This window comes from Micropterus salmoides, unplaced genomic scaffold, assembly GCF_014851395.1.
Source record: "Micropterus salmoides isolate LMB-PRFRI ecotype aquatic unplaced genomic scaffold, ASM1485139v1 Ms_hic_scaffold_11, whole genome shotgun sequence".
NCBI lineage: Eukaryota > Metazoa > Chordata > Actinopteri > Centrarchiformes > Centrarchidae > Micropterus > Micropterus salmoides.
Window position 1 is genome coordinate 35651045 of NW_024040152.1, and position 19417 is coordinate 35670461.

The 19417-nt window shown below is 43.5% G+C and overlaps 1 protein-coding gene across 2 annotated transcripts; it reads right to left on the reverse strand.

Annotated features, from left to right (window-relative positions):
- Positions 1 to 760: 760 nt before the first annotated feature.
- Positions 761 to 19417, reverse strand: LOC119898205 (E3 ubiquitin-protein ligase DCST1-like). Of its 2 annotated transcripts, XM_038712396.1 has the most exons (16): positions 19279 to 19417; positions 19075 to 19200; positions 18258 to 18332; positions 18039 to 18167; positions 15854 to 15993; positions 13394 to 13562; positions 13153 to 13296; positions 11696 to 11817; positions 11432 to 11589; positions 11252 to 11351; positions 11056 to 11151; positions 9284 to 9410; positions 8381 to 8497; positions 6629 to 6771; positions 1665 to 1769; positions 761 to 909 (listed from the first exon to the last, which is right to left on the reverse strand). In XM_038712396.1, the coding sequence occupies exons 1-16, from the start codon at positions 19313 to 19315 to the stop codon at positions 829 to 831; spliced, it is 1869 nt and encodes a 622-aa protein (XP_038568324.1). In that variant the 5' UTR covers positions 19316 to 19417; the 3' UTR covers positions 761 to 828. The 2 variants fall into 2 exon arrangements, with proteins under 2 accessions (XP_038568324.1, XP_038568323.1); XM_038712395.1 differs by having other exon boundaries at positions 19075 to 19406.

The following is a 19417-nucleotide window of genomic DNA, read 5'->3' on the forward strand; positions in this document are numbered from 1 at the left end:
TGTCTGTAACTTTATTCCAGCTGTTGTTGTACTTTACTGTGAACAGGTTAGCATAGCATAGCCCTGATCGAACCAAACTCCATTCAGAAAACAAACATTTTAGAAGCTGCTGTCCTGCTGACAGACTTGACAAAGCATCAATTCATATGTTTAACAAATCTGCATCATGTTGTCATTATTTCAGCATCAGTTTGATCCGTTTGTTTCTATTAAATAACAGCAAAATGTAAAAGTAAATGGAGAGTTGTGTTTATTCGTGTTATTCTCGCGTTGTGTGTGAACACTTGCAGCGAATGAACTCACGTGAGGAAAGCGTCGCGAGGAGAAAATACGCGGTTGGTCTGAATGCCGCATTAAATGTTTTACTGTTACTGTTAGAGTGAGTCTAACCTTCTCTTTACCTGCTGGTTTGGGTCGCTGTCCTTCAAAAACAGAAATGTGTTGGAAGGAATTGTTGCAGTAACATAGCAGGCATAAATATAAACGACCTCTCCCAAATATACAAAGTCAGAACCAGGAAGAAAGTCCCGTCAGGCGTCGCGGACCCGACTCACAACATGTTCAGTGAGTTCAGGTTGCTCCCATCAGTTTGTAGGAATAACCTGCAGGAGCAGTAGATTTAGAAACTCGTCCAACGAACGGCATCGTAAGTCACTTTGGATAATAATGAGTCTTGTCGGTGCTCATTTACAGCCGCTTCACCTGCGGGAACTCACCAGGTGAGTTTTCTCACTGATCAGCAGAAAGAACTAAACGTGACTCGGTAGCAGAATTTATTCTTTACGCTCAGACGGGTTTAAAAGGTTTATGTGAACTTCCTGTCCTGGTTTAATCCGGGTCGTAGCGCGTCTCCTCGGAGTACTGTTGGTGACGACGACCACGCCCACACCTGCTCAGACACTCGAACACCTGCAGGAGACAAACACAGATACATTTCAGAACCTCCGTCTTCTGAATATTAAAACAAACGGGTTTAATGTAACTAGTGTTGGGCAAAGATTAAAAATTTTAATCGCAGTTCACTTCGTCTTGTGAACTCGTCGTTGTTTATGTTTGTGAGAGCGAATCGGGCTCCGGCCGCAACGAGCAGCGATCACCAGTGGCGAGTTCAATCTTAAAACGTTTTGCACAGGTTTTGAACGTTTTGGGATTGAACAACACATTTTCATGCAACGTTCTGCAACGGGCTTCGAGATATGTTTTCTTCTGTTTGGTGGGCGTGTCTCAGGTTTTATCCAATCAGCTGCGACAAGTTTGTAAACACGACGGTGTTAAAAAGTCAGCAGTGTTCACAGCAGGGTGTTCAGGGAACCGCCGTTTCCATTCCAATAAAACGTAGCAAAACGTTTTGTCAGCGCTGAACTCGCCCCAGTGGTCTGGATCACATGGTGCGTTCCATTTGACATGGGAAGTCAGAATTTCCGAGTTCAAAATCGGAAATTTCAAAGGGAACGCCCCTTTAAGTCGGATTTCCGACTTGGAAAGTCGGGAGAACCGCACTACCCCAACTTCGTCATCCAAGATGGCTGCTCCAAGTATCAACAGTGAAAGCTGTAGTTTATACCGTTTATTATACTGGAACATCAACTCGGGTGTGACGTCGTTCCCAGCTCCGACCTCCGACTTCTGAGGTAAATGGAGCGCACGAATAGAGAGCCACTCACCGACCAGCTTCTCCGTCCCTTGCTGATGAGACGTTTCCTGTCTGGGGAGGAAAACCGCCTCTGGATCTGCAGGTTGTAGAGGAACAAGACTCGCTTCTTCTCCCTCTGACAGACAGACAGATTATTTTCATATCGGATCAATCTGATTATTCTCTGGATGAACCTCCGGCTCTAACAACTGACGCTGATACCGAAGCACCTTAAACCTGCGTCCTCTCTAGCAGCCAGCAGGGGGCGACTTAAACCTGCGTCCTCTCTAGCAGCCAGCAGGGGGCGACTTAAACCTACGTCCTCTCTAGCGGCCAGCAGGGGGCGACTTAAACCTGCGTCCTCTCTAGCGGCCAGCAGGGGGCGACTTAAACCTGCGTCCTCTCTAGCAGCCAGCAGGGGGCGACTTAAACCTACGTCCTCTCTAGCGGCCAGCAGGGGGCGACTTAAACCTGCGTCCTCTCTAGCAGCCAGCAGGGGGCGACTTAAACCTACGTCCTCTCTAGCGGCCAGCAGGGGGCGACTTAAACCTGCGTCCTCTCTAGCAGCCAGCAGGGGGCGACTTAAACCTACGTCCTCTCTAGCGGCCAGCAGGGGGCGACTTAAACCTGCGTCCTCTCTAGCAGCCAGCAGGGGCGACTTAAACCTACGTCCTCTCTAGCAGCCAGCAGGGGGCGACTTAAACCTACGTCCTCTCTAGCGGCCAGCAGGGGGCGACTTAAACCTGCGTCCTCTCTAGCAGCCAGCAGGGGGCGACTTAAACCTACGTCCTCTCTAGCAGCTAGCAGGGGGCGACTTAAACCTACGTCCTCTCTAACAGCCAGCAGGGGGCGACTTAAACCTACGTCCTCTCTAGCGGCCAGCAGGGGGCGACTTAAACCTGCGTCCTCTCTAGCAGCTAGCAGGGGGCGACTTAAACCTACGTCCTCTCTAGCGGCCAGCAGGGGGCGACTTAAACCTGCGTCCTCTCTAGCGGCCAGCAGGGGGCGCCTTAAACCTGCGTCCTCTCTAGCAGCTAGCAGGGGGCGACTTAAACCTACGTCCTCTCTAGCGGCCAGCAGGGGGCGACTTAAACCTGCGTCCTCTCTAGCGGCCAGCAGGGGGCGCCTTAAACCTGCGTCCTCTCTAGCAGCCAGCAGGGGGCGACTTAAACCTACGTCCTCTCTAGCAGCCAGCAGGGGGCGACTTAAACCTACGTCCTCTCCAGCAGCCAGCAGGGGGCGCCTTAAACCTGCGTCCTCTCTAGCAGCCAGCAGGGGGCGACTTAAACCTGCGTCCTCTCTAGCGGCCAGCAGGGGGCGACTTAAACCTGCGTCCTCTCTAGCGGCCAGCAGGGGGCGACTTAAACCTGCGTCCTCTCTAGCGGCCAGCAGGGGGCGACTTAAACCTGCGTCCTCTCTAGCGGCCAGCAGGGGGCGACTTAAACCTGCGTCCTCTCTAGCGGCCAGCAGGGGGCGACTTAAACCTGCGTCCTCTCTAGCGGCCAGCAGGGGGCGCCTTAAACCTGCGTCCTCTCTAACGGCCAGCAGGGGGCGACTTAAACCTGCGTCCTCTCTAGCGGCCAGCAGGGGGCGCCTTAAACCTACGTCCTCTCTAACGGCCAGCAGGGGGCGACTTAAACCTGCGTCCTCTCCAGCGGCCAGCAGGGGGCGACTTAAACCTGCGTCGTCTCTAGCGGCCAGCAGGGGGCGACTTAAACCTGCGTCCTCTGTAGCGGCCAGCAGGGGGCGACTTAAAGCTCCGTCCTCTCCAGCAGCCAGCAGGGGGCGACTTAAACCTGCGTCCTCTCTAGCAGCCAGCAGGGGGGCGACTTAAACCTGCGTCCTCTGTAGCGGCCAGCAGGGGGCGACTTAAAGCTGCGTCCTCTCCAGCAGGGGGCGACTTAAACCTGCGTCCTCTCTAGCAGCCAGCAGGGGGCGACTTAAACCTGCGTCCTCTCTAGCAGCCAGCAGGGGGCGACTTAAACCTGCGTCCTCTCTAGCAGCCAGCAGGGGGGCGACTTAAACCTGCGTCCTCTGTAGCGGCCAGCAGGGGGCGACTTAAACCTGCGTCCTCTGTAGCGGCCAGCAGGGGGCGACTTAAAGCTGCGTCCTCTCCAGCAGGGGGCGACTTAAACCTGCGTCCTCTCTAGCAGCCAGCAGGCGGCGACTCCAGCGAAAGAAGTGTGATTGTATAAAAGTCTGTGAGAAACTGTTTCTACTTGTCAGCTGATTTATTCCCTCAGTAAACACTTTCCTGATGAGTTTCTGGTCTCAGTCGCTAGTTTCAAGTCTTCTTCAACACAGCATGATGTTCATTTAGTAAATTATGGTCCCATTTAGAGGAACAGAGACCAGGAAGCAGGGGAGGCTTTAGGGCGGGGCTACAAGCTGACTGACAAGTTGCTACCATGGCGACCAAAATTAGCATCCCAGTTAATATCAAAGTTAACCTGATTTCCAGATTCACCTAGCTAACCAAGCTAGCTAGCTCCGCCCTCTCATGTGTTTGAAACAGGTAAAACTGCTGTCTCAACAGGTGTCTAACAGGACGTTAAGTGATGTTCACAACAGATCAAATGTTCTTTTCCTGTCTTGTAAGAAGATCTGTGTGTCTGGCGGATAAACAAGCCAAATTTGTTTTTAAAGTTTTTCCATTTTTGTAAAGTTAGGGAGAACTAATCCTTTCATATTAGCCAGTGACTGGAACCAACCAAAGTTTGTTTAGTTTGATTTCTGAGGAGCCTGACGCTGAGGCCAGTGACTGACAGCCAGAAGAGAAGCAAGGCGGCGTGCTGATGTCACATGTTGCCATATGTCCTGCCCTAAAAGGCTGTTCGAAACCAATGTTCATAGAAGATGCCTTCTCTCAAAAGTTATACTTCTGAGGCTTCAAAACGGTGGTACATAAAGCAAAGGGTGACTTTTACATCATGACGCCTTCGCAACGCTTGTTGTTTCCAAGCAACAGTCCAAACCTCACAGGTCTTACAATCATTATTGTTTTATCATCGATAATTAATCGTTTCAGCTGTTGTTGGGAAGTTTTTGTTTTGTTTTGTGTGTAAAAATCTCAGATCAGCTCATTAAAGTCGCTAAAGCCTTCAATTTCAATTCAATTCAAATCAGCTTTATTGGCATGAATGTATAGAAACAATATCACCAAAGCTACAAATAAATTACAAAAGAACAATTAATTTCATTAAATAAGTAAATAAAACAGTAAAAGTTGTGTTTGTGTGTGTTAATAAAAAATTAAATTATAATAAAAAATATATAAAATAAGAATTATGTAAAATAAATATTAAAAATAAAAGTACATAAATTAAATAAGCGTGTGTGTGTTAGAAAATGAAAATAATAACTTAAAATAAATAAATAAAACACTAAGTGTGTGTGTGTGTATTAACAAAAAATAAAACATTTATTAAAAAAAAAGTAGCAAATGTGAAATTTAAAAACAAAATACAAATAAAGGAATAATTGTTAAAATATCAAACAATCACAACAACAATTCTCTCTCTCTCTTTGCCTCTAAGTGTCTCTCGACCACAGTTCAGCCTGTCAGCTGTAAAGCTCTTACACTAATCTGCTCTCAGATCAGATTTACTGCAGCTCACAGAGAGAGTGTGTGTGTGTGTATGTTTGTGTGTGTGTGTGTTAATGAGATTTGAGCGATTTGCTTCATCAGTAGGGGAGAGGAAGTGACATCACAGCCTCTAATGAATGTTCAAACCAACACAAACAGGTACACTGTTTACTACAACACACTACAAATGCTGCTATTGTTACTGCAAGTACTCCCACTACTGCAGTTTGAGCACCAGAGGAACACACTCACGCCTCCGTCAGCTGCAGCGTCATCACGTTTAACCCTTTCAGATGTAAAGCAAAACTAATACTATTGATTACCACAATACTACTACAACTGCAACCAGGTTGTTATTAATATCAGTATGTTACTGTATTAAAACACAGAAACACACAAAGAAGAGACATGAGCGTAGCCGCCGTGACGTCCCCTGTTGGTTTGTGGACCGACGTTCTGAAGCCTCCAGTTTGGTATTTTGAGCGTCGCCATCTTGGTTTTTTGGATTCAGACGTGATCATATTTGGACGAGACGGAGGAGCTAGCTATGATGGTAAAACAGTAAAGTTACATGTCGTTACATCTACATCTACATCTCTCGTCTCGCACAGTATACGTACATCACCAACACGTTAGCGTGGTAATGCTAAGCTAACGTTCATTGCTTGGTTGCTGCTAGCTAGATAACTTAGCTATGTTCCACATAGAAATAAATCTCACGTGATTTGTTTAATCCAGCGTCTCTCGGTCCTTTTATCACATCATCCTCTCATGTAATCTCTTTGACGTTAGCTTCAGAAACATTAGCTTCAAGTTACGATACGCGACTTTTTGCTTTGTGCTCTTTTTAATTATGTATTTTCAGTCTAACACTTCAACAGTTTTACATCAAACTGCAACTTTCTTGTCTTTTAAATGTATATTTTAAATTGACCATCATCATGAGTGTAATTCAGAGCACAATTCAAATGGGACCAAAAAATTAGTCGTACAATCACACTTCTTTCTGCAGCCGCTGGAGTCGCCCCCTGCTGGCTTCTGGAGAGGACGCAGGTTTAAGTCGCCCCCTGCTGGCTGCTGGAGAGGACGCAGGTTTAAGTCGCCCCCTTCTGGCTGCTAGAGAGGACGCAGGTTTAAGTCGCCCCCTGCTGGCCGCTGGAGAGGACGCAGGTTTAAGTCGCCCCCTGCTGGCTGCTAGAGAGGACGCAGGTTTAAGTCGCCCCCTGCTGGCTGCTAGAGAGGACGCAGGTTTAAGGCGCCCCCTGCTGGCCGCTAGAGAGGACGCAGGTTTAAGTCGCCCCCTGCTGGCTGCTAGAGAGGACGCAGGTTTAAGTCGCCCCCTGCTGGCCGCTGGAGAGGACGCAGGTTTAAGGTGCTTCAGCACTGTGTGTAGGTGTTTGTGTTTGTACCTCTGGGTGGTAGAAGGCAGCAATGACCCGTCTGAGGCGGTTGGTGTAAACCTGAAGGCAGCTGAAGAGCGCCACCAACAGGACAAACCCTGCACAGCTCACATACACACCAGCAGAGAGGGAGGAGGGGGGAGAGACACACACTGAGAGAGAGAGAGAGAGAGAGAGAGAGAGAGAGAGAGAGAGAGAGGTGTGTTCTTGTCAGGCCGAGTTTATTTGTACAGGTAATTTCAACAACAAGGCAATTCAATTAATAATAATAATAATAATAATCTTTATTTGTAGAGCACTTTTCAAAAACAAGTTAGAAAGTGCTTTAACAAGTGTAAAGAATAATACAAAAACAATACATGATAAAACAAGAAAACATTGAAGAGACTAAAATACACGTTTAAGAATAAAATATATAAAATAGAATAAAATAAAAGGGATAAAATGAAGTCAAATAAGATCGGGAAAAGCTCTCCTATAAAAGTCTGTTTTAAGAAGGGACTTAAAAGAGTTCACTGACTCAGCCGACCTGATTTCCTCGGGCAGGCTGTTCCAGAGCCTCGGGGCCCTGACAGCAAACGCTCTGTCCCCTTTAGTTTTCAGTCGAGACTCTGGAACAGACAACAGACCTCTGCCCGAGGATCTCAAGGTACGTGCTGGTGCGTATGGGACTAAAAGGTCAGAAATATAACAAGGCGAGAGGCCATGAAGAGCTTTAAAAGTGATCAATAGAATTTTAAAGTCAATTCTAAAACATACAGGGAGCCAGTGCATCTAAAAAAAAGTAATATTGTGGGAAAGTTCGTTTTCTTCTGTAATTTTATTATAATATATTCTAGAATCATTACTGAATTATTTGAAGATTTTTTTTTTGTTTTAATCTTGAGGATTGCGTCTCACAGCTCATGGAAAATATTTTCAGAATAAAGAGTTTACAAAAAATAGTCAACCGGAGAAGAGCTGTGGTCTGCTACTGAACTCAAAACACCTGCACCTGTTTCCTGAGCCTTTAATCTCTCAATCTGGTTTTGTTGCTCACAATGAACATTTCCACAATATTTACATTTTTTGAGATGCACCTGTATTAATATTTGTATAATCTTGTCCTGAGCTGAGAGAGAGAGAGGGAGAGAGAGAGAGGCCGCCCTCTGCTGGTTCAGTTTGATATAAAATCTGGCAGAGAGCATGTGGACAGCAGCCTCTTTCAGTCACTTTGATCCAGTGGTTTGGATGCAGGCGGAGCTGCTGGTTTACATCATCTGTTTCACAGATTTGGCTTTTAGCTGAGGCTAAAAAGTGTCTTTAAAATATGAATGTGTCATGTTCTCCAGTATCACTCCTGAAACAATGACGATAAACAACTCTACTCTGTTCAGTGTTAACTGTTTCCTCTCCTGTGTTGATTTTGCACTGAGCTGCTTTTTTCTCTTTGAGCCTCACTGAGGTCTTCTTACGCTGTGTTGAGCTCTGCTACCTACAACATGCAGGTGACATAACCTGAGCTACACCTCTGATCAGGTGCACAGTCTGCCTCAGGGTGAAAAAGCTCAGAGCGAATTCCGGTCACATGGTTTGTACAAGTTTGATAAATTTGTTCTGCTTACTGTAGGTGAGCATTATTTATTTATTTTTAACATAAAGTTTTGGCAATATGTATTTTCTCTGGCCTAAAGATAAATAAAGACTTAGCGCTTCGTCACTGCCGGATGTTTAAGAGTTTGTGCTGCAGAAATCCGGCGTGACCTTTGACCTGTGACCTACCCCGGTTGTCGGTTTGGATGTGAAGGATGGACGAGCTGTTGAAGGCTGAAACTGTCTTCCTCAGGAGGCGGGCCATCATGGAGGCTCCGCCCACTCTGATGTCCACCTTGTGACTGCCTGCAGAGAGAGGACTTCATTACCCAGAAACCCTGAGTTTCATTTAAAAGGAATAATATGCAATTATACATTTTATTTATCCTGTGAACCAGGTGATCTCAAGGTTCATGAAAGATGCTGAGGAAAGTGTGTTTTGCAGCGGTGAAGCTGAAACCATGTGTCTTTATTTTATGATTGTGTTTGTACCAAATTATTTTGGTTAGATTTGGAAAACCTCTTTAAGACATTGACTGGTTCAACTGGTTCAACTATTATTTTGCAGAAAAGAGATTTTTTTATGAGAAGAATGATATTGATTGTAAAATAAGATATGTATATATATAACCTCTTTATTTTGTATGGAAAGTTTTATGTTCTCAAGTGCAAATGGTTGAACAAGAAACCACAATTACCAGTTTTTAAGATAGAAAGTAAATTAATACATTAATACTTTATTTGGTTTAAAGAATGAAAAAGCAGTCAAAACAGATAAAATATGTAAAGATTTAAACATTTTTCTATAATGCCTTTGTTTGTTCTTTAGTTATAGTTCTGTTATATTTTGTTACTTTATGTACTTTTGTCTTGCTTATAAAAGAGATGAAATAAAGCTTCAAAAAAAGGAATAATATGCAACACAATGAATTATTATGAATGAGCACGTTAGCTTGATAACAATAACAGGTGGTCTTATTATTTCACCATCATCATGTGTTATTTTCACGGTTATAAAGTATAATATCTTTCAAATATACAATTCAACTACAATTCATCAAATGGTAACATTTATGTTGTGTGCGTGGTTACTGGTCAGGTTGAACTGGGTGAAGGTGTGTCTGCTGACGATGTCCAAGACGTGGAACAGAGAGAAGTCGACCGACAGCAGGCCGACAGACAGCAGAGAGGCCGACAGCACCTGCAACACACCCGAGGTCTGCCAACACACACACGTTAATAATAAGCGGAGAATTGAAAGCCAAACTCAAAGACCCCCGCTGTGCATGGCAAGGTAAACGTCATTTATCCAACCAGAGCATCCATTCCAGCGACTAACAGCAGACGTTCCTCAGCGGCTGAGCAGCTCAACTGCTTCTTCGGCTGCCACGAGGAGGAGAGACCAGAGACTGTCATGTAGGGCTGCTCGAAATAAAACTGACACTGCAAAAAAAAAAGTAGCTCTACAGTTCAGTTGCTCTATTTGAAAATAACATCCCAGCGTTATTGGGGTGAATTTATAGGAAAATGCATACAAAATAAAAATAAATCTTCTTTTTTCTTTGAGTGCAAACTAACCTTTCTTGAGCTTGAATGCAGGAAATAGATTTTAAAATGAGATCAATAAAAATCAAAGAGCAGCTAAAACCACCAGATGGTTTCCAAAAGTTGCTTTTCTTTTTGCAACCAAATCCACTGTGTCGGTGTTTTTTTCCTGTTCTCTCTCACTTATATTCACACTGTCATCAACAACTGATGGGGCCTGATTTGGTAGTTTGATAAACTGATCAAGAACTGTATTGTGACCCGCTGGTCACTCACTGGCAACAGACTCTGTGTATACAAGAACCCTTCAGTCAGAGTAAATGATGTTACATCTGACAGACTTCTCTTTAGTCGTGGAAAATAAGAACTGTGCGAGTTTTTCTTTTGTATCAAGCAGCAAAAAAGTTGAGGTGATAATTTCACTTGCTTGACATTATAGTTCAGTGATGTGACTACTGAGGTTGGGCACATTGCGATGATGATGCTGATATATGGTGCAACCCTAATGTCATGACCACCCCTCCATGTCAAGATACCAGCAGTCAGGTACTCATTATCCTGCCTGCAGACATCACACACACAGTCCAGAACAGACGGTGTTTCAGGACGGACTGTCCTGCAGAGCTAGCTGAGGTATTTATGAATATCTTTAACCGATCCCTATCACAGTGTAATGTCCACACCTGTCTGTAGCAACGCATTCTTATCTCAGTTTGGCTTCCGGAAGCGTCTCATAGAAAAGTGTGTCAAATAACTACGTTTTGTCACTTTTTCTGAAAGAGTTGGTATTGGACACCCCGAGCTGAGAACGGGCTGTCTGAAGACATCCACCGCAGTGCCAGTTCCGAAGCAGACTACAGTAACCTGCCTCAGTGATTATGGGACAGTGGTATTAACACCAGTAATCATGAAGTGCCTGGAAAGACTCAATCAAGGCTGCTCTCCCACCTAATCTAGAGCCTCACGAATATGCACACAGATCCAACTGAGAATCTTCATATATAATGTGTTATATGAATAAAGTGTAAAAACCCATGCAACACATAATACCAGAAAACATTTTGAACTCTGACCTGCTGATGCGATTAAACAAGTGAACCCACTGTGGCGCTGTTTGTGACACTTTTGATTTGAACTCAATGATAAAAAGAACGGCTCTCACCAAGGAAGACTCAGTCCCCTTTCTTTGTACCAAAATTTTGTCTTAAAGAACCAGATCGTTTGTGAACTAACCCACATCATGGTATCAGTCTGAAAGTACTGGGTTCAGATCAGAGCACTGGTAAAGCACAGGTATCATTAATATTGGTGTTACCCACCACTTGTTCGAGCTCCTCAGGGTGGATCTTTGGACTCCAGGGGTTGATGAAATTCTTTTTCTCTGATTGTTTCAGAGGCAGCAGACAGCGCTTCCCCTAAACACATCACACAACACGAGATGATGGATCAAGATCGTTCTGAAGTGGAGAAATCTTTTTCACACTGCAGGGAAAGAGGTGATGATGATGATGTTACCGCTCTCCTCCGGCGGGCGTCAGTCTGCCTGAAGTAGGTGGTGATGTAGACGTTATCGAATTGAACGTCCCTCCTGTACTGTATAAGGTAACTAAACGCTCTGAGGAGGAAGAAGAGGAGGAGGTTTTGGTCTCTGACTCAGCAGAAAGAAAAAGCTGAAGTCAGACTTTTAGATCTTACTGGATGAAGATGGTGATGAAGGTGAAAGAGCGCAGCAGATGCAGGACGTTAAGCAGCTGCTTCATGGTCGTCATCAGCTTCTGGAAGGATCCTCTAACAGCCTGAGTGATCTCCTGATCCAGCGGAGCTCCACCTAACACCGACTGCTGCTGCTGCTCCTGCAGGAGGTCAGAGGACGCAAAGACTCATCTATCTACGCATTAGCAGAGAACCATGTAACCATGTAAAGATTTTGCTGAGGGTGGAGGAGGCGAAGGCAGTGACCTGCAGGACGAGCTCGGTGCTGAACTCTCTGGACAGCAGGTCGACTGAACGGTTCAGCTGATCAAACAGCTGCCCAAAGTTTCCCTCCACAGGGATCTGCTCCCTGCACCACGGAGTCATCACTGACGAAGAAGAAGAAGAGCCTGTTATAGACAAATGATGTACGAACCTCTCTGTATCAGAATGACAGATGAATGGCTTGAATATTTCTAAACTGATTAAAGAAGTCATGTTTTTAGTCATGTTCAGAGTCTTGTTTAGTCCGGTTGAACAGAACCTTGGAGAGTTTGAGTTGGTGTGAACGCAGGACTCAAACTGCTCCAATAACCATAATCTCAGGTTTATCTTGATTCAAATGTAAGACGTTCTGAATCATGTGACAGATGCATGCAGTACAGTTGTCAATGGGAGTCCAAACAGAGATATACAGCAAGGTATCGTTTGCATATTGGCTGAATGTTTGCAGGTGTATCACTGCCGTTCTGCTGTATTTTTCTGTTTAACAACAGTTAAATACTCTTTTATTCAAGTTAGCCTTTGTCTCGCCGCGTGCCGTCTACAATGTGAAAACGTGTGTGTTTTAAGGTCTATTATTGCTTATGTTTTACTGTTCTTTTTGCTTTTTACTCATTGTTGTTTCTTTACTATTTTTCTTTTCATTTGCTCATATTTCTAATATTTTACTCTTGTAAAGCACACTGTGACTTTTTTCTGTGAAAGCTACTATTTTAAATGAACTTACTAGGCAGCTGTCACTGGTGTGATCAAATCAAGTCAAGTCGAATTTTAGCATTCCACATGGGGAAATTTGGTTGTAGTCATGTATTAAAACACAGTCAATCCATCATAAATACAATTTGAAGACAACTTACCAGACAGGACACCGAGATCATATTACAATACAGTACAGGGCAAGATCATTTCATATGAGAACAAGGTGTGCAAATTGTTCAGTGCAAAAGTGCCAATTATTTCATTTCAACACTTTCTTGTATCTAAGCTAGCAGGCTAGCTACATAGTGCCTTGAAAAAGTTTGAACAATGGTCAAATTGGTAGCTCTATGGCAATGAGCATTAGGTCAAACTATCATTTAAAAAATCTATTTATATAACAAGTGGTGTTTGTTGATTAAGCTGCAGTAATGCTGTGTATACAGTTACCACAGCATGGATCAATGGCGTTTCCTGCTACAGTGGGACAATCTGTATGTCTGTGTGAAGTGCTGTATGATAATTTATTTAAGTGCTATAAGACAGTAAAATAGCAGAGATTAACCACTCAGACACTAGAACAAGAGAAACATGCCATCAGACATTTTAAGATCTCAATGCAGCGCAAAATTATGTGGAACTTCTGAGCAGTCAGAGCCTGAATGTGCAGTAAATATCTTGAATTTGAGTCTAGTCGTAGTTTAAGTGGAGACCACAGAAAGACCCTGGCCAGTGGGACCTTTCACCTCTCATGATATCACACAGGAAGTGGAACTTCATGGAGACGCAGAGGATGTGGTTAATGACGGGGACCGGGATCGCAGTCATACATTCCTCCCACCTGAGGCTGAACCAGTCAGTACATCGCTGCACACCCTCGTCCACCACACCTGGAAAACAAACAGACACAAGCGGACGATAAATTTAACGTCCACTTGATGCTTTTTTACACAGCTTCCTATTAAAACTCTAGTTCATCTCACTCACCGTCGCACTGCATCATGGTCTTGGAGGTGTACTGCTCTTGTGTGCTGTTCCCGGCAGCGTGTTTGGGTTTGAATTGGTCGTATCCGTACTGAAGGACGACCTCGTCTCTGATGTTCTGAAACTTCCTGCTGATGCTCTGAGCCTCCGACTGAAACTCAGCTTCGTCATCCTGAACAGGAAACACAACACGCATCAGTTAACACTCCTATTAGGACCAGATACATCTGCCATATTTTGTTCCACAAACACATCCATGCAGCTAGGCTGTTCTCATTCCCAGAATGTCAAGCTACACTTTGTCATGTCTTTAGCGCCATTGTTTAATGCTAAAAGTATTACTTTAAATAACAGAAAAGTCAGAGTAAGGAGGTGGTGGGATGGACGGTTGGGACCAGAACCTGACTTTCACCCAGATGACTGGTGTTCATTTCCCTTGTGAAAAAAACTTTTAGTGATGGTACGTAGGTAGCAAAACTTAACTTACATAATTTCAGTGATGTAACTAACATAGTTATTTTAACCCAAACCATGACCTTTTCCTAAACCTAACCAAGTATTTTTGGTACCTAAACCTAAACAAACTGCAACGTTTCACAACCACTAGTTATACACTGAACAAAATTACAGACGCAACACTTTTGTTTTTGCACAAATCTGTCAAAATCTGTGTCAGTGAGCACTTCTCCTTTGCCGAGATAATTCATCCACCTCACAGGTGTGGCATATCAAGACGCTGATCAAACAGCATGGGTGTTGTACAGGTGTGCCTTAGGCTGGTCACAATAAAAGGTTTTTGGCTGGCCACAATAAAAGGTCACTCCAAAATGTGCAGTTCCATCACACACAATGCCACAGATGTCGTAATTTCTGAGGGAGCGTGCATTTGGCACGCTGGCTGCAGGAATGTCCACCAGAGCTGTTGCCCGTGAATTGAATGTTCATTTCTCTACCATAAGCCGTCTCCAAAGACGTGTCAGAGAATTTGGCAGTACATCCAACCGTCATGAACCGGTTTTCACTGTACAGGGCAGATGACAGACAGTGTGTATGGCGTCATGTGGATTAGCGGTTTGCTGATGTCAACGTTGTGGATCAAGTGGGCCATGGTGGCGGTGGGGTTATGGTATGGTCAGACAAGTGTTATGGACAAAAATTTTATTGATGGCATTTTGAATGCACAGAGATACCATGATGAAATCCTGAGGCCCACTGTTGTGCCATTCATCCACGACCATCACCTCATGTTGCAGCATGATAATGCACGCCTCCATGTTGCAAGGATCTGTACACAATTCCTGGAAGCAGAAAACTTCCCAGTCCTTGCATGGCCAACATACTCGCCGGACATGTCACCCATTGACCATGTTTGGGATGTTCTGGATCGGCGTATGTGAAAGCGTGTTCCAGGTCCTGCCAATATCCAGCAACTTTGAACAGCCATTGAAGTGGAGTGGACCAACATTCCACAGGCCACAATCAACAACCTGATCAGCTCTATGCAAAGAAGATGTGTTGCACTGCGTGAGGCAAATGGTGGTCACACCAGATACTGACTGGTTTCCAGACCCCCCCATTACAGTGAAACTGCACATTTTTGATGGCGCGGGGTGGGTGGCGGAGTGATGGGGGAAGGGGATTACAGTAGTAATCTTTACTCATTACCATTGACAGCAACATTGCCCAGCACCATTGCTCTAAAAGTTGCTCCGTGTATTCACCGCCGAGGCCTATGCGTGCAAAAACAATACTAAAGAGTACCCAGGGCGTTAAAAAGCAATGCCAAGGTGTCAGAATACATGTCCATATGTAACGCCCTGGGATGAGAACGGGTTGAACCATAACAACAACAACATACAGACACAGCCGACAATCAGATAAAAACACATCTTTTGTTTTGTTTTGTATTTTCGTAAATTTGGCAAATGCATTTAGCAGTTTTCAGCCATGCCAGCAGCGTCGCTCTATGGATGGTAATGTCTGTCGGTCTGTCCTTCATGTTGTTCAGACTGAAACATCAGCAGCTGCTAAATGGATTTTGATGAAATGTGGTCCAGACCTTCATGTTCCCCTCAGGATAAACTGAAATATCTTTGCTGATCCTCTGACTTTCCATCTTTTGGTTTATGACCATATACCTGCTGAACTAATTAGATTACCATCAGCCTCAGCTGTATGCTGTGTTTACTGCTAATTAGCTAATGTTAGCATGCTAACACACTGAATTAAGCATGAAAACATGGTAAATATATCTGCTGATGTTAAACTGTCACTGTTAGTATGCTTATTATTAATGTCACATGTATGTTCATGTGTAGCAACATAGCAAACCACCATGTAAAATACTACTTGGCAATAAATCTCTTCCTGATTCTGATGTTAGCATTTAGCTCAAAGCACTGTAGTGCTGCTAGCAAGCCTGCAAGCTATAATGGTCTGGTTTTAAAGTCTTGTCCCAGTCACCATGAGCTCCTGGGCGATGAGTATAAAAGGTCTGATGGTGTCTCTCCACAGTAACTTGCTGTGATGAACCTGCAGGTCCAGGTTACAGCTCAGAGACACTGCAGCCGCCTCCACGTTACGCTGGATGTTAGAAACCGGTCCTGTAAAATCATCAGGAGACACGTTACAACAGCGATACAACACAGATCCATTCAATCACATCCAATACTGCAAGATATCATATTCTTTGACATAATGCACATTTGTGTTTTTTCAACATGATACTACTCCAAGTACACATTACAATACAGTATTTAAAAATGCTATTCATGATACTACATGACGTTTAGTTTCACATTAACAGGTCACTCAAGTTGATGTGATATAAGACTGTCGAGGTCGGGGGATTCCCTCCCTGGTCGACCCCCGTTTTCAACTGAACGGGCCCCCTTCCCACGCCACGGGGTTCTGCCGCCAATCGTCAGGCTGCCCGTCTGATTGTGGGAGCTGATAAAAGTCCGTCTCTGTTGCCTCTCGCTGTGTTCATGAATAACCTGCGTGATATTTTGCTGTATATAATGTTAAGTCAGGTTGTTGTGATATACAGATTGATGTTAACTCGTTTCAGGGATTAACTCAGTAGTTGTGGGAACCGGACAACAGGCTTAGGTTAGTTTATTTGTTTTACGCATCTCTAATTTTCTGCACCACACCTAGTTTTCATTGTTTATTCAAACATTATCTTTATGGGTGGCTGCAAGATGGAATTCTGGTTTGGCAGAGCAAGATTATCACAGGAAGATAGGAGTTTGAGTTTTATTCTTTAAGACTTTGTAGTTTGTAAAGTAAAAGGGGCTGGTCGGCTGGAAAGGTGCCTTCTTTTGTTTGTTTGTTTGTTGATTTGCCTGCAGCCCTTCCCTTTGTTCCCTGCCTCACCTTTTAATTTCTTCTTTTAATTTCCCTTGTGGAACATGTTGCTCAACCTTTGAAGAAATGTGTGTCTCCCATTGTCGATGTGTTGCTTCCTTTATCCTTCGACATGTACGGGTTTGTAGCAAAGAGGATGCCAGATATGTACAAATGTGATATGAAGGTAAATTATTCCCTAGCACACTCATTACATCATTCACCAATATAATCCAATTTAATTAAATAAGATCTGTGACACAGCACAGTTCACAGTAAACGTTGGGGTTGCGAGTGCTGCAGTTCAGGAATTTAGTGAATGTGTGTTTTGCTATCTGTCTATTTATATTAGAATGTACAAAACAAAAATTGATTCAAAGGTAGTTTAACCTAAACAAGTCACATAATATCAATGGAATCTGAAGCTAAAAAGGCCGTTACTGCTACACTGCTATCGCCGGCCGAACACTAGAGGAGGATCGGGACGATTCGCCCTCCCGACAATTGCGGGGGCGTTGCCGAGCCGAGCCTGGTGGGAACAGATTATTGGCCAAAATGATCCTGTGAGGACTTTACAGACAAATTCTTAAGGTTTACTGACTGGATCAGAAACCTGCAGCGGCCGATGAGAGCGAGCTGAGCGGGAAGCGTCCCCAGCGTGTTGTGTCTCTAAAATGTAGAAACCTGCTGATTCCCTCCTCTCAGCCTCGAGTTCATCCACAGTTTGTTTCACGCACAAGGTCGACCAGCTGACAGTCTGCCTCCTCCATCTTTGTTTATGTCTGAAGTCACGTTTCATCACTCGAGATTCTGTGAGATCCCGAGTCCCCAGAAGTGTGGGGTCCTGAACCGTCTGGACTTCTTAAGATTAAAATATCAAACATAGGTTCAATCTGTCGTTGTGTCTTTGGGATCCAACGTTTTTAAAGTCTGTTAAGATGTGAAAATCCTCTCAGGTGCAGCAGGTAGAAGCTAGGCTAGTTTAGCTCCATCATCACTCGGTTTAGCTACTGTGTCATTTATGTAGGACAAAACACTAAATAAGCAAGATGTCTGTTAATCCAAAATAATATTTATGTACATTTGCAGATAAGGTAATAAGCATGAGTTGAATTTAATTCATTTAATTATTTCACAATTTATCTCTTAATTTCTATATTTAATTATGTGATTGTTTATTTCCGAAGGATTGATATATATTATATATTATTAATATATATATATATTATTGAATGTTTTAGGGCTCCACAGTCTCCCACACGGGTGTACAGGTAAAGTTAGTGTGTGTGTGTGAGTTCACCTCTGTAGAGCACAGACAGGAGTAACAGCATCAGGTAGGCTCGGCCACGAGAACCGAACACGCCAGGAAACATCAGGAGGACCGAACATCTGCAGGTGGAGGACAAGGCGCCGCACACCGCACACACGGCTGGAGCACGCACACACATGTGTTAGTCAACATGTGACTTTCAATTATTTAATAATTTCAGGTAAAAAGCGATGTGTGACGTCTGCTCACCGACAAACAAACCTCCTGCTGCCAGCTGCAGGTCAAAGGTCAGCGGGAGGCTTTGGCAGACTCCCAGGAACAGGACTGAGGGATCATAACGGGGTGCGTCAGGTTAACTGGACACATTAACTAGCAATAAAATGTAATCAATTCAAAAATAAATTCAACTGGAAAAAAGATCAAATAAAAATCATTTTATGATTTTTGTGATTTATTTTTCATATTAAAATAAATAGATGAAAATAGAGTTGATTAAATATTTATAAATAAAAAAATATATATTATATAAAATATATATAGCTGTTGCTATAATAATTAGTAAGTATAAGTAATACAAAAAATGAAATAATTTTAATAAACAAAATATATAAAAAACAGTATCATCTTTATTTTTCTGGCTAAATTGATTTTAAATTGTAGTCAATTAAAAAATTACTTTAATTTGATAAAATTGAGTGCTTTATGAAACATCTATGCAAACATTTAAATAAATAATAATAGCTGTTGCTGTAATAATGAAATAATGCAAAAACTAAACTATTATAATAAAAATAAAATGAAATGGGACATTGTAAATAAATCATTTAACAATTTAAAATAATTTAAAATAAAACTTCATTTCAAATCATTTTAGAATACAAAAAAATAAGTAATTAAAAAATAACAATTCTAATAAACATTTAAATAAAAAGAAAACAATACAATTTGAAAAGAAAACAACAGAGAATGCTAACAATTCTTAGCATTAATGCTACGAGTGATAACAACATTAGCCTGTTAAGGAGGAATTGTAGACTCCGGGGTTGGGGTTAGTAATGGACGTTACCTGCACCGCTCACTGCCCCAAACAGCGCCCTGAGGAGCAGGTGAGCAACCCGAAACTCTTTTGATTGGCTGAAGAGGAATCGGTGGACGACAGAAGGCAGGACGGCGGAACTGATCCTCTGCACAGCTGGAGGACAGACACAGACGGTCAGACAGATGCAGCTGGAGATGTTGTATTTGAGAAGAAGAAGAAGATTGAACGTACTGCTGTGAGGAGGCGAAGGTGTGCGCAGGTGAGTCATGATGTCAGTCCAGTCTCAGGGTTGCTGGTTGTCAGGTGGAGCTTCTGGAAGCTTCAGGTTTCTTTTGGTCTCCAGGGAGACGTGAAAACACCTGAGACAGAC

What these genes read in the sequence shown, in the direction of transcription:
- LOC119898205 (XM_038712395.1), bottom strand. Translation starts at nt 19,315, where the DNA reads ATGACTCACCTGCGCACACCTTCGCCTCCTCACAGCAGTACGTTCAAT. An exon ending in TCATCGCCCAGGAGCTCATG is followed by an intron (nt 13,563 to 15,853) that starts GTGACTGGGACA and finishes TTTCCTGTTCAG; the next exon opens with GATGACGAAGCTGAGTTTCA. An exon ending in CTGAGGAGCTCGAACAAGTG is followed by an intron (nt 9,411 to 11,055) that starts GTGGGTAACACC and finishes GTGTGTTGGCAG; the next exon opens with ACCTCGGGTGTGTTGCAGGT.